General features: G+C 34.3%; 1 protein-coding gene across 3 annotated transcripts in view; it reads right to left on the reverse strand.

The window, feature by feature from the left end:
• The window catches only part of PTPN4 (protein tyrosine phosphatase non-receptor type 4), a 214,065-nt gene that overhangs the window by 129,828 nt on the left and 71,659 nt on the right, over positions 1-12,578 (reverse strand). For all 3 annotated transcript variants that reach the window (XM_063092274.1, XM_063092261.1, XM_063092266.1), the window contains exon 3: positions 3,038-3,145. In XM_063092274.1, coding sequence (XP_062948344.1) covers positions 3,038-3,145 — 108 coding nt within the window. The remainder of the gene's footprint in view (positions 1-3,037; positions 3,146-12,578) is intronic.

The following is a 12,578-nucleotide window of genomic DNA, read 5'->3' on the forward strand; positions in this document are numbered from 1 at the left end:
AACCAAAAAGATAGGTGTCTTTTTAGTTTATCAATTATAAGCTCAATTAAATTAATTTCATTGCCTATGTGTCTAAGGCAATATTAGTTCTGATCCTCTAAAACTTCTATAAAACATATATATATACACACACACACATAACATATATATATATATACACACACACACATATATATAACATAGTTAAGCTTTAAAATTAAAAAACCCTGAACTAAAGATAGATGAGAATTCTGTTAGAATCTTACTCAATTCCTTCCGACTACTGATGATAACTTTGTTGCATGGTTACCTCCTTTCCTAAATATGTTCTTTTTGCGGGGGTAAATCCTGTGCATCTATGTCATCATCTTTGTATGGCAGAGAGCACAGGCTTGGGAGTCAGATCTGAGTTCAAATCCTTTCTCTGCTACTTAACTGATCTGTCATTAAACAAATTAGTTACTTTTGTAAGCACCAGTTTTTAATCTTTAAAAGGATTTTAATGATACTTTCATCATAAGTATATTATGAAAATTAAATATTATATGCAAAACATTTAGTTGATTTATAGGTCCACAATAGATGTTTCATAAATGTTACTCCCTTTCTTCTTTCTCTTCTGAAGAATGGTATCCTCTTCCTTCAGTCCATTAATTATCCTCAAAGCCTGAATATAATTTCACATTGATAACTAGAAATGGGACACTACTTAACAAGATTTGTGATCTTTTTTTTAATTAAAAATTTTTAATTGAAACGTAATTGATAATAAATATTTGTGGGATACGCAGTTGACTATCAATACTTGTGTACAATATGTGATATCCTGATATCAAATCAGGATAATTAGCATATTCATCATTATAATACATAATCATTCCTTGTGTCCATTAACCAATTTCTCGCTGATCCCCCTCTACCTCTCCCTTTCCCACCTCTAATAATAAATACAGTTCTGTTCTCTTCTGAAAGTTCAACATATTACTGTGATTGTTGTTTCTTTCTTTCAAGATTGTGTTCTTAAAGGTCCTTCTTTGGACACATTTTGGCATCTTATAGATTCTTCTGAATAAATACTGAAATTGCAGTGCAGTGGAGTAGACTGGCATGAGGGGTTAGGCGACCCAGGTTCTAGTTCCATTAATGCCAGGAAGTAGCTCAAACTTTACCTCCTTGCATGAAAAATAAAGGTGTTAGACTAGATTAGATCATTTCTAAAGCCTCTTTTGTGTCTGTAAAATCCTATCATTCCAACTTTTCTGGAAGAATTATTTTGGATCATAAGCAAAAACTTTGGATCCTTGGGCATGGGAATATAACTCATTTGAGAAGAAATGTTCAAGATAGAAAACACAAAGTAAGAAAAAGTAGGAGAAAGCAAAAACATCAACCTAGATCAAAATACCTCTCCTTCCTCACATGCATCTGGTATAAGTACAAATGTCTCATATACAAATTTATGTGATAGAATTTTTATCTCTTGTAATATATGTATGATCTCCATATTAGTCCTTCTGGAATACTTTTATAAGAACAATGGTTTTCATACTCATGGCAGTGAGTATGGTGGTGACTAGCTGGTCTCTTCCTCTTTTAGTTGTCTTGTCACTTCTCCAATCAATCTAAAGCCAGGCCTATTGCTAGAGGATCTGACCTATGAGGGTCAGCAAGATAATCTAAGAATTAACTGGTTTTTTTCTTCCAGTGCTGCACAAAGTGAGGTGTAGCAAACATCTTCTAGGTATTTGCTTGGCTCAGAATTTACCTTCTGGGAAAGGTTGCATTACTGACATTTCTACTCTTTTCCATTTTTACATGGGTTTATTTATCAAAAAATAATAGTATAACTCTAGGCCCTTGGAGAAGCTCAAGTCATCTGGTAAAGGCATCAAAGTATGAGGAAAGTTTTAATATTAGTTCAGTATAAAAGCATTTATTTTCACTGAGACTAGCTGGTCTTTGGTTTGTTTTTATCCACATCATCCTCATATTTTTCCTTGGATGGTTTGTAATATAAGAAAAAGCAAATGATGCAAAGAAAAAAAGTAGTAGTAATTTACATTTCATATTTACTTCCCACTAACTTTTCATTCAGAGAACTAGGATCCCAACCCTGAGAGAGAGAAACCCCTACGTTTCTCATAAACGTTATGTGCATTTTCTACAGTCATTCTGTTAATATAGCCTTATAAATGGATTTCTGAAACACTGATCCAGAGAACCATTTTTTCAGCCTCATAATTTTCCTAAACTTAACAAAACATTTCCTTCAAAATGGACATTCTCTTACACTAATCAAAAGGATATCAAATTTTTTTGTAAAAGTCCCTCACGGTATAACCATATAAATTTAAAAAGAATTCAATCTGAATTTGCTAGTACACCCTCCATTTAGGTTCATACTAAGTTACACTTCTTTAGTGCATTTTATATTGCTTAATTATCAAAGTAAATCTTTCTATTATCTATCACATGCTATCTTCTATTTCTATGATGTGATCTTTTCAATTAAAAATATCATGATTCTAATTACTGAAGAATAAGTAAAAATACAAGGAACTTAACATTAAAAAATTGTGCAGCTCTGAAATTCAATCTCTATCCATTTGGGAAGGAGGGTCCTTTTGAATACTCGTATTTGAAGAACTTATACTGAACAAATTAAGAATTTTGGTTAGAAATATCTCTCCATGAATACCACACACACACAAAAATTCACTTTAGTGTAGACTAATTTACACGTCTCAAGATATTTTAAACTTTATGCCCAGTTTTCCCTAAGTCAAGAAGCAGGAATTAGATTTATTTTTCAGTTTTCTGAGACAATTAATGAAACTGGTACTAGATTTATAGGCTAACATAACAATTATGAAAACCTTAAAGGCAATAACTTTGACAGATTAAAACATCAAAAAAACAGTGAACAAAGGCAAAAGAATTACTCAATTCAAATAAAAAAATTCATTAAATTAGTGCACATTATAAATCAGAAAGGATTTTATATTATGAACAGAGAGAAAAACTAAAATGAAAATTAAAGGCAACAGCTTAAACTTACCGGATTATCTGTGGAATCATCAGCCAACTGTAAGCCAAAATAGTCTCGCTCAGTCAAATCAAGATGCTTGTAGACTATATCCAATAGAACTTGCCCCTGATCATGTTTCTGGAAGAAAAATAAAATCAACTTTAATAGGCTACACACTTCACACTTATTAAACTGGTCAACTTTTTTGTCCTCTTCTATTAAATTGGCAACTGTTGATACAACAATGACTTGGTTGAGAATAAAGACTTCAGATGTGACATAGTACTTTTGAAAAACAATCTGACCTTATGCAAACTGGTTCAAGGAGGATATAATAAACATGAAGATATAAAAATACCTTTGATTGAAACTTCTGCTTTCAGGCTATTACCATGGTATTTTTGTTATTTCATATTGTTGCCACATTAATTCACGTATACAACCATATCATTATTCTTATACCTTTTATTCTTATATTTAAATTATGACTGGAATGGAAAGTGTAATATTTGACTGAACACAACTTAAAATATATCTTTGTTTAAAAAAAATAATGCCACAAAAAAGAGAAACTCTTAAAGATGGTAAAAATTATTTGTAGCAAATTTGAAAAAGGATTAATATTTTCTTTACAAAAATACTCAGAGAACTTTAGGAAAAATACCTCACTTTAACGTCATACCAATTCTATCATGTAGGCATTATTTCTTATACCCCTGTTTTAGTAAAAGTAACTGTAACTTCCCCAAATTCCACAGCTACTAAATTGTGGTACAAAACATATGTTAGCTAATTACCCCCAAATAAATATAACTAATGAGTAAAAACAGAGAATCAACATGTTCAGTAATAAAGAAATAAAAATGGGAAATTATGACATGCCATGAGCAATCAATAATCCAAAAAATAAAATCCAATGATTAAGATAAAAAAATACTTATTGCTGATAACATGGTAGATAGACATAACCTGTTAGGAAAGCAATTTGGAGATATTAAATAAGAGCATAATAGTATCAACTATTTCCGGCATCCTAACATGAGTAGCAAACAAAAGCCAATATTGGGGGAAATAACTGTACTTACCAATATATTCATTGCCATATTACTTATAAAAGATATGTATTAGAAAAACATGGTAATAAGTATTTTTACCACTAATTTTTCTTCTCATTAGCTACAGCAGTTTGGAAGCTTCCAACTACAAGTCATAATCCAAACTCAGAGCTGAAATAATAAGGACATATTCTTTATATATAATGGAAAGTACAGAGGCACAATAGATTCCAGAGACAGCTAATTCAGCACATGAGAGACATAACCAAGGATCAGGTTTCTTTCTGTTTCTCTCATCTGCATTCCAAGTACTATCTGTATTTGTGCACCTTTAGCAATATGGCCACAGCAATTCCAAGATTCATACCCATATATGACAGTGTTCAGAAGAACAACCTTCCTTGTAAAGTTACCTTACAAAGAGCTTCCCTTCACATCTTATTTACCAGAACTGGGTCAAATGGCTGTTTGCAAAATTCATCAACGATAGGAAGTATGTGCTTCAAACAGTGCTTCTCAAAATTGTCTGTATTCAAATCAATTGCAGATATTTTTTATACTGATGCAATCCACCTCCCTCACCCTTCTCCCATTCTGATTAAATTGGTCTAGGAAGGAGACCAAGCTTTAGTCTTTTTAAAAAGTTACTTCGGTACGTCTAACATACTGTTCTAAAGACAAGACTTATCTCTTGCTATACCACCAGTTAAATGCAACTAAAAACCCTGGACATACTAAAACATAAAAATTTTCAAAACTCTGAAAGATGGAAAGAAGGCAGCTTCCTGACTATAGAACTTCTTGAGTTTTCTTTCCTTTTCTTTTCATTGGGTGAAAACCACATAACACAAAATTAACCATTTTAAAGTATGCAATTCAGTGGCACTTAGCATATTCACAATGTTGTACAACTGTCACCTCTATCTACATCCAAAACATTTTCATCACACCAGAATACCACTCCCATTAAGTAGTCTCCATTCTCCCCTCCCTCATGCCCTGACAACCACTGATCTGCTTTCTGTCTTTAAGGATTTACCTATTTTGGATATCTCATTTAAATAGAACCACATGATATATGACCTTGTGTGTCAGGCTTCTTACACAGTTAGTATGTTTTCAAGGTTCATCCATGTTGTAGCATGTATCAGTACTTCATTCCCTTTTAAGGCTGAATAATATTCCATTGTATAGATATACTACATTTTGTTTATCAGTTGATGAACATTTGGGTTGTTTCTACCTTTTGGCTATTATGAATAATGTTGTCATGAACACTGGCATGTAAGTATCTGTTTGTGTCTCTGTTTTAAATTTTTTCGAATATATACATAGAAGAGGAATTGATGCATAATATGGCAATTCTATATTTAACTTCTTGAAGAACCACTAAACTCCTTTCCACAGCAGCTGCATCATTTTACATCCCCACTAGAAACGCACAGGGGTTACAGTTTCTCCATGCCAAAATTTATTATTTTCTGTTCTTTTAACTAAAGTCATACCACTGGGTGTGAAGTAGTACTTCATTGTGGTTTTGATTTGCATTTCCATAATTACTAATGAGGCTGAGAATCTTTTCATGAGTGCTGGCCATTTGTATATCTTTGGAGAAATGTCTAATCAAGTCCTTTGCCCATTTTTTATTGGGTTGTTAGAATTCTTTATATATTCTAGACACTAGTAACTTACCAGATGTATGATTTGCAAATATTTTCTCTCATTCTGTAGGCTGTCTTTTCATTTTGTTCATAGCATCCATTGATGCACAAAAGTTTTTAAACAAAGCTCAATTTTTTTTCTTTTATTGCTTATGCTTTTGGTGACACACCTAAGAATTATAGTTTTAGCTTCTATATGTAGATCTTTCATCCTTTTTGAGTTTATTTTTGTATATGGTAGGTATATACTTAGATAGGGGTGCAACATCATTCTTTTGCATGTGGATATCCAGTTGTCTGAGCACATTTTCTTGAAGAAACTATTCTTTCCTCATTGAATGCTCCTGGCTACTTTGTTGAAAATCAATTGACCATGTATGTAGGGGTTTATTTCTGACCTTTATATCTTGGGTTTTCTTTTCACCTCCCATATACCATAAACTGGGTACTGAAAAATTCTGTAACCCAGAAATGCCAATAAAAATGAGTCCAGAGAAAGCCTGTTTTCTCTAGGAAAAGGACCAGAAAAAGGGTCCTTTCAAGATAGCTTGCAAGATAGAAACCTTATTGACGATACCAAACCCGATGGAAAAAACTGAGCCCTTCTCTAGTCGCACCCATGGAAATCAAGTGGGGAACCTGCAGTCCCATGTGCCACCTGGTGGTAACAGGCAGCAAGTGGAAAGCCTGCTCTTCTAGCCCCTTCCAAACAAGTACCAAATAGTGCATAATGTCTCCTTCAGAGTGGTGTTAAGCAGAAGCAGAGAACATAGTCTGAACTTCCAGTTTGGTCTGCTGGTATCAGGCAGTGCTCAGCTTCCCATAATGGGAAAAACTGTCTTATCAGAAGCTGAGGGGGACGTCTGGACTTCTACCACTACCACCACACAGCTCTAGCAAGTGGCATCTCCCAAACAGAAAAGAGGAGAAGGATTTGGGAGAGGAGGTAGATGGAAAAAGCAACTGTTAAACCTTGAAATGAAATCCTGGGCAAACATCCTCAATAAACTACACCTGAAACTGACCAACATTAGAAGGGCAAAAGTTATAAGAACTTAACTCCAATGTGAAATACATGCATAATTTTCAGACAGATCTCTGGATGACACCCCCCACACACATTCCCCCCCACAAAAGAAGAAGACTAGAATAACACTGAAAAGTTAAGAAAACCAAATTGTTATTAGAACCACAAACCACAAAAGTAGGACAGGAGCTGTATGCTACGAGGGTGACTCTGCTACAAGAAGATTAAATATGATCCAAAGTAATGCCCCAAATGTCCAACATTCTATCAAAAATCACTCATCATACCAAGAGCTAGAAACATTTCAACTAGAATGAGAAAAGACAATATGTCAACATTGAGATGACTCAGATGTTGGAATTATCTGCCAAAATTTAAAAGGAGCCATCAAAGAAATGCTTCAGTGAACCATTTATTATGAAGGCAGTTAAAAAGAAAATTGGAAAAAAATTGGGTATTTCAGCAAAGAAATAGAATGAAAATTATATAACTGAAAAATACAGAAACAAATAAAGATTTACTGGATGGGATCAATACAAGAATGAAGATGAGAAAGAAAAGAATCAATGAACTTGAAGACAGATCAACAGAAAATACCCAATATGAACAATACTGAGAAAACAGAGTGGGGAAAAAAAAGACCAGACCCTCAGAGACTTTAGGGACAAGAAAAAACAATGTAACATTCATTTTGCTAGAGTCTCTAAAAGAGAAAAGAATTTTAGGATGATAAAATATTTGAGGAGTATTAGCTGAAACTTTTACAAATTTGGCAAAAGCAAAATCACAAATAAGTGAATACCAAACAAAATGAATTCAAACAAATCTACCCTAAGACACATCAAAATCAAAATACTGAAATCTAAACACAAAGTAAAAATTATGAAAGAAACTAGAAAACAAAAATGAGACATTATCTACAAGCAATGACAATTCAAATAAAAAGATTTCTCATTTGAAACCATAAAGGCCAGAAGGAAGTGTAAGACATTTCCCAAGTGCTGAAAGAAGAGAACTGTCAATCCAGAATTTTATATCAAGAGAAAATATTCTATAGGAATGAAGGGTAAATAATGACATTCTCACAAAATGAAATACTTAAGGAAATTTATCAACAACAGACCATCCCTAAAAGAATGCCTGAAGGAAATTCTCCAACTAGAAAGAAAATAAAATCAACAAACTCAGCACAACAGAAAAGAAGAAAGAGCAATGGAATGGGAGAGATGGTGGTAAATATAAAAGCCTATCCTCCTCTTCAGGATAAAATTATACTTGATGGTTAAAGCAAAAATTGTAACTGTCTGATGTGCTGCTTGATGTATACAGAGAAAATACTTGAAAAAACTGTATTATATTGGGGGAAGACAATGCAAGTATAATTGTATCATAAAGGGGCAAGGTAAAGGTCCCTAAAGGTAGATACAGCTTCTGTATTTCACTCAAAGTAATAAAATGTCATTACAAATATACTATACACATTTATAAATGTAAATTATAACACCAAAAGCAACTACCAAAAAAGCTATCCAAAGAGATACTCTCAGACACTATAATAAATGAAAATGGAGTTCCAGAAAATGTTCACATACTCTACAAGAAAGGCAGAAAAAAGAAAACAAAAATGAAAAGCAGAACAAATAAGTAAACAAGTAATAAAGTAATAAAATGGCACAAAACAAGTAATAAAATGGCAAACTAAAGCTCTAATATATCAATAATTACATTAAAATAAATAGAGTAAATACACCAATTAAAAGACAGGGTGGCAGAGTAGGGGGGAAATGACTGTAAGAAACTCATTTCAAATATGATGATATATGTAAGCTGAAAGCAAAGAGATGAAAAAAGATATATCATGCAAACATAATTTTAAAAAGTAGCTGTGAGAGCAATAATTTTTACCAGGGACAAAGACACACATTACATAATGATCGTGAACAAAAGAACACAGTTGGAAAAAATATGAAACAAAATTAATAGAAATGGAAACAAATTAATAGAAACGGAAGAAAAATTAGGAAAAAAATAAAGGCAAAAATATAACGAGGGATGTCAACACCTCTCTCTCAGCAACTGGTAGAATTATTTAACAGAAAATCATCAAGAATATAGAAGAACTCAACAATATATCAACTAACTGGATCTAACTGACATTTCTAATATACTCTACTCAGTAACAGCAGAATATACTTCTTTTCAAGCATCCATGGGAAATTCACAACACAGACTATATCCTGAGTCATAAAACAAACCTTACCAAATTAAAAATAACTGAAATCATATAGTACGACCATAATGATATCAAAAGAGAAAACAATAAGAGAAAGATAAAAGAAAAAATTGGAAATTAAACACCAATTTCTAAAGAAATCAAAAGACAAAGAGGAGTCAGGGAAATAAGAAACACTCTGAAGTGAAAGAACACTCATATCAAAATTTGTGGGACGCAGCAAAAGCAGTGCTGAGAGGAAAATGTATAGACCTAAATGTTTACATTAGAAAAAGGAAAGATCTCAAATCAACAATCTAAGATCCTAAAGAAAAATTTTAAAAAAGAGTAAAATAAACTAAAGGAAGGGAATAGTACTGGTAAAAGCACAAATGTATGTATTTGAGAACAAAAAAAAAAAAAAAAAAAGACAATATCAGTGAAACAAACACCTTGTTCTTTGAAAGATCAATGAAACTGACAAATCTCTAACAAGACTAACAAAGAAAAAGAGAGGAGACACGGATCACCAATCATAGAATTGAAACAGAGGATTTATCACTACACTCTCCAAAAACATTTACAAGATGACAGAATGGGAGAAACAAATCACACATAAATCTGATAATTTGGATAAAACAGACTACTTCCTCAGAAAGCAAAAGACTACTAAACTTTACTCAATATAAACAGATCATTTGACTGTTCTGCCACATAATTATGAGAGTACTTCAAAAAGTTTATGGACAAATGGAATTAAAAGATAATACATATTCTCCCACAAACTTTTTGAAGACTCTTGTATTAAAAAATGGAAATAGCTTCTAAAAAACCTCCCAGTAAATGATATCTCCTAGGTCTAATGATTTCACTGAAGAAGTCTATAAAATATTTAAATGAGAATTAAGAACAATTCTACTCAATCTTCCTCCAGAAAGAGTAGAGGATGGAATACTTCCCAACTCACTCTGTGAAACCAATATTAGCCTGATACCAAAACCAGACAAATACAGTACAAAAGAGAAAATGACAGACCAATACCACTCATTAACATATATGCAAAAATCCTCAACAAAACATTAGCAAATAAGACTAAGCAATATTCTGGAAGGATTATACATTTATGACCACATGATATTTTCCAGAGATGTAAGAGTAGTTCAATGCTCAAAAATCAATCAAGTGATGATGTCCAGAAAGGAGATCCATGGACCTGCACCCAAGTGAAACAACTATTACTGGTCAAAATTATAAAACAAAAACAAAAAACAAGAATTTAGTCTAGGAATTTTCCGAAGAGCATACAACAAATGAAACAGCATTTACTCAAGAAAATCTACTAAATCGCAGTAACAACAAGAGTCTGTGGCACTTGAGCCACAACCCACTCCATCTCTCTTCCTCCCAAGCCAATGCTATGGAAGCTCCACTCTCGGCCAGTGTTAACAGGAAGATGGGAATCCCTCTTACCCCAGGATCCTATTCAAGGGATAAAAGAGAGGCAAGCCACCAGCATTTCTCATGCTTCCAATCAACATGTTACATCTCAGGGTGGTGTGGCAAAGAAGTCAAAGGCAACCTTCCTCAACCCAACACTCACTCCAAGGGCAAGATTCCTGAGTGTTACAGCAACACAAAACGGACTAAAACAGAAAAGAGGGGTGAGGTACATAGTGTGACCCATGATAAGGTGCCAGGGTCTTTTTAAGCAACGAGCTCTCGCGGGAACTAATAGAGCGAGAACTCACTCATTAATCCCCCCTCCCGCAGGGAGAGCATTAATCCATTCACGAGGGATCCGCCCTCATGACTCAATCAGTTTCCAACACTGCCACATTGGAGATCAAATTTCCACATGAGTTTTGGAGGGGATAACACATCCAAACTCCATCACTTAGTCACAAAAAGTCAAAATTACTGAGCCCCAATTGCCCTTGCCTCAGCTCACTAATAGGGCAGAAGTTCCATGCCGAAAGGCAAGCCAAGTATACCAGAAGATACTGCCCCTACCCAATGCCCTGCTTATAAAGCAGGAGTGTCACTCCAAAATTAGTGGGCCTCTGTCCCCACCCCAGCTCCAGAGCAGTAGTAGAGAAGCTGTGTTAAAGAGTGAGACAGGACACAAGAACACAGCATTATGAAGCTCTACCCAAAGGAATTGACTTTATTTGGAACAGTGTGTTGAGAAATCCAAGCCTAAGAGTGCTCTTGAAAATAAGGGATATTTTAGTGGTAAACAATTAAGAGGAGGCTGGTAACTCCATGATAGCAACAAGCTACACTATATATAGTCAGCTAGTTTACCAAAGAGAACCAGCGAAAAACAGAGTAAGAGCCCTCCAGGGGTAAGAACAAACCTCAAAATTGGTCTCAAAAACTGTCCCTGCATAGGAGCACATTTAACTGGATCAAGACTGTGGAGTAAATTATTCCCAACTTATGCACTGATGAAAACAATATGGCAATCAGCCAACAATTATTGGAGCCTAACAACTGGGTGTGAAACTGACAGAGGTGGTTAAGAGAGAAATCAGGAAAGGAGCCAAAGCAAGCCCTAACAAACCACTGTCATACGATGGTTACTTGTGCGTGCACCCAAGGCTGTGTACTCTTTAAAAAAATATTTTTTAATGAAACATAATTGATTATACATATTTGTGGAGTACAAAGTTGAATACTTGTGTACAATACGTGATGATCACATCAAAATAATTAGTATACCCATCTTTACAAAATGTAATCATTCTTTGTGACCCTTAACCAATCTCTCCCTATCCCCTCCCATCGCCAACCCCTAATAACCACAAGTCTGTTATCTCATTTTAAAAGTTCAACATATTATCATGATTGTTTCTCTCCCCCTCTGTATTAGCTCCCACTTATAAGTAAGGATATGCGGTATTTCTTTCTGTTTCTGGCTTATTTCACTTAACATAATTTTCTCTAAGTTCATGCACGTTGCTGCAAATGGCAGAATTCCATTCTTTTTTATGGCAGAGTAGTATTCCATTCTGTATATATACCACGCTTTCCTTATCCAGTCATCTGTTGATGGACATTTTGGTTGGATCCAACTCTTGGCTATTGTAAACAGAGCTGCGATAAACATGGGAATACAAGTATCCCTTCAACATGAGGACTTGCATTGCTTATGGTATATACCCAGTAATGGGACTGCTGGATCATATGACAATTCTATCTGTAGCTGTCTGAGAAAGCTGTACTGCTTTCCATAATGGCTGCACTAATTTACAGTCCCACCAACCGTGTAGGAGGGCTCCCCTTTCTCCGCATCCTTTGCCAGCATTTGTTATTCACTGTCTTTTTGATAATAGCCAGTCTAACTATCCAGCTCCTTTGCCCATTTTTAAATCAGGCTACTTGTTTTGTTTTTTTTTTACTGTTGAGTTCCTTGTGTATTCTGGATATCAACCCCTTTCAGATGTATAGCTTGCAAATATTTTCTCCCATTCTTTAGGTTGTCTTATCACTCTGTTGATTGTTTCCTTTGCTGTGCAGAAGCTTTTTTGTTTGATATAATCCCATTTGTTTATTTTGTTGTTGTTGCTGTCTGTGCTTTCAGGGTCTTATTCATAAAGCCTTTGCCTAGTCCTAC

The sequence above is a fragment of the Cynocephalus volans genome, chromosome 1 (genome assembly GCF_027409185.1).
Source record: "Cynocephalus volans isolate mCynVol1 chromosome 1, mCynVol1.pri, whole genome shotgun sequence".
NCBI lineage: Eukaryota > Metazoa > Chordata > Mammalia > Dermoptera > Cynocephalidae > Cynocephalus > Cynocephalus volans.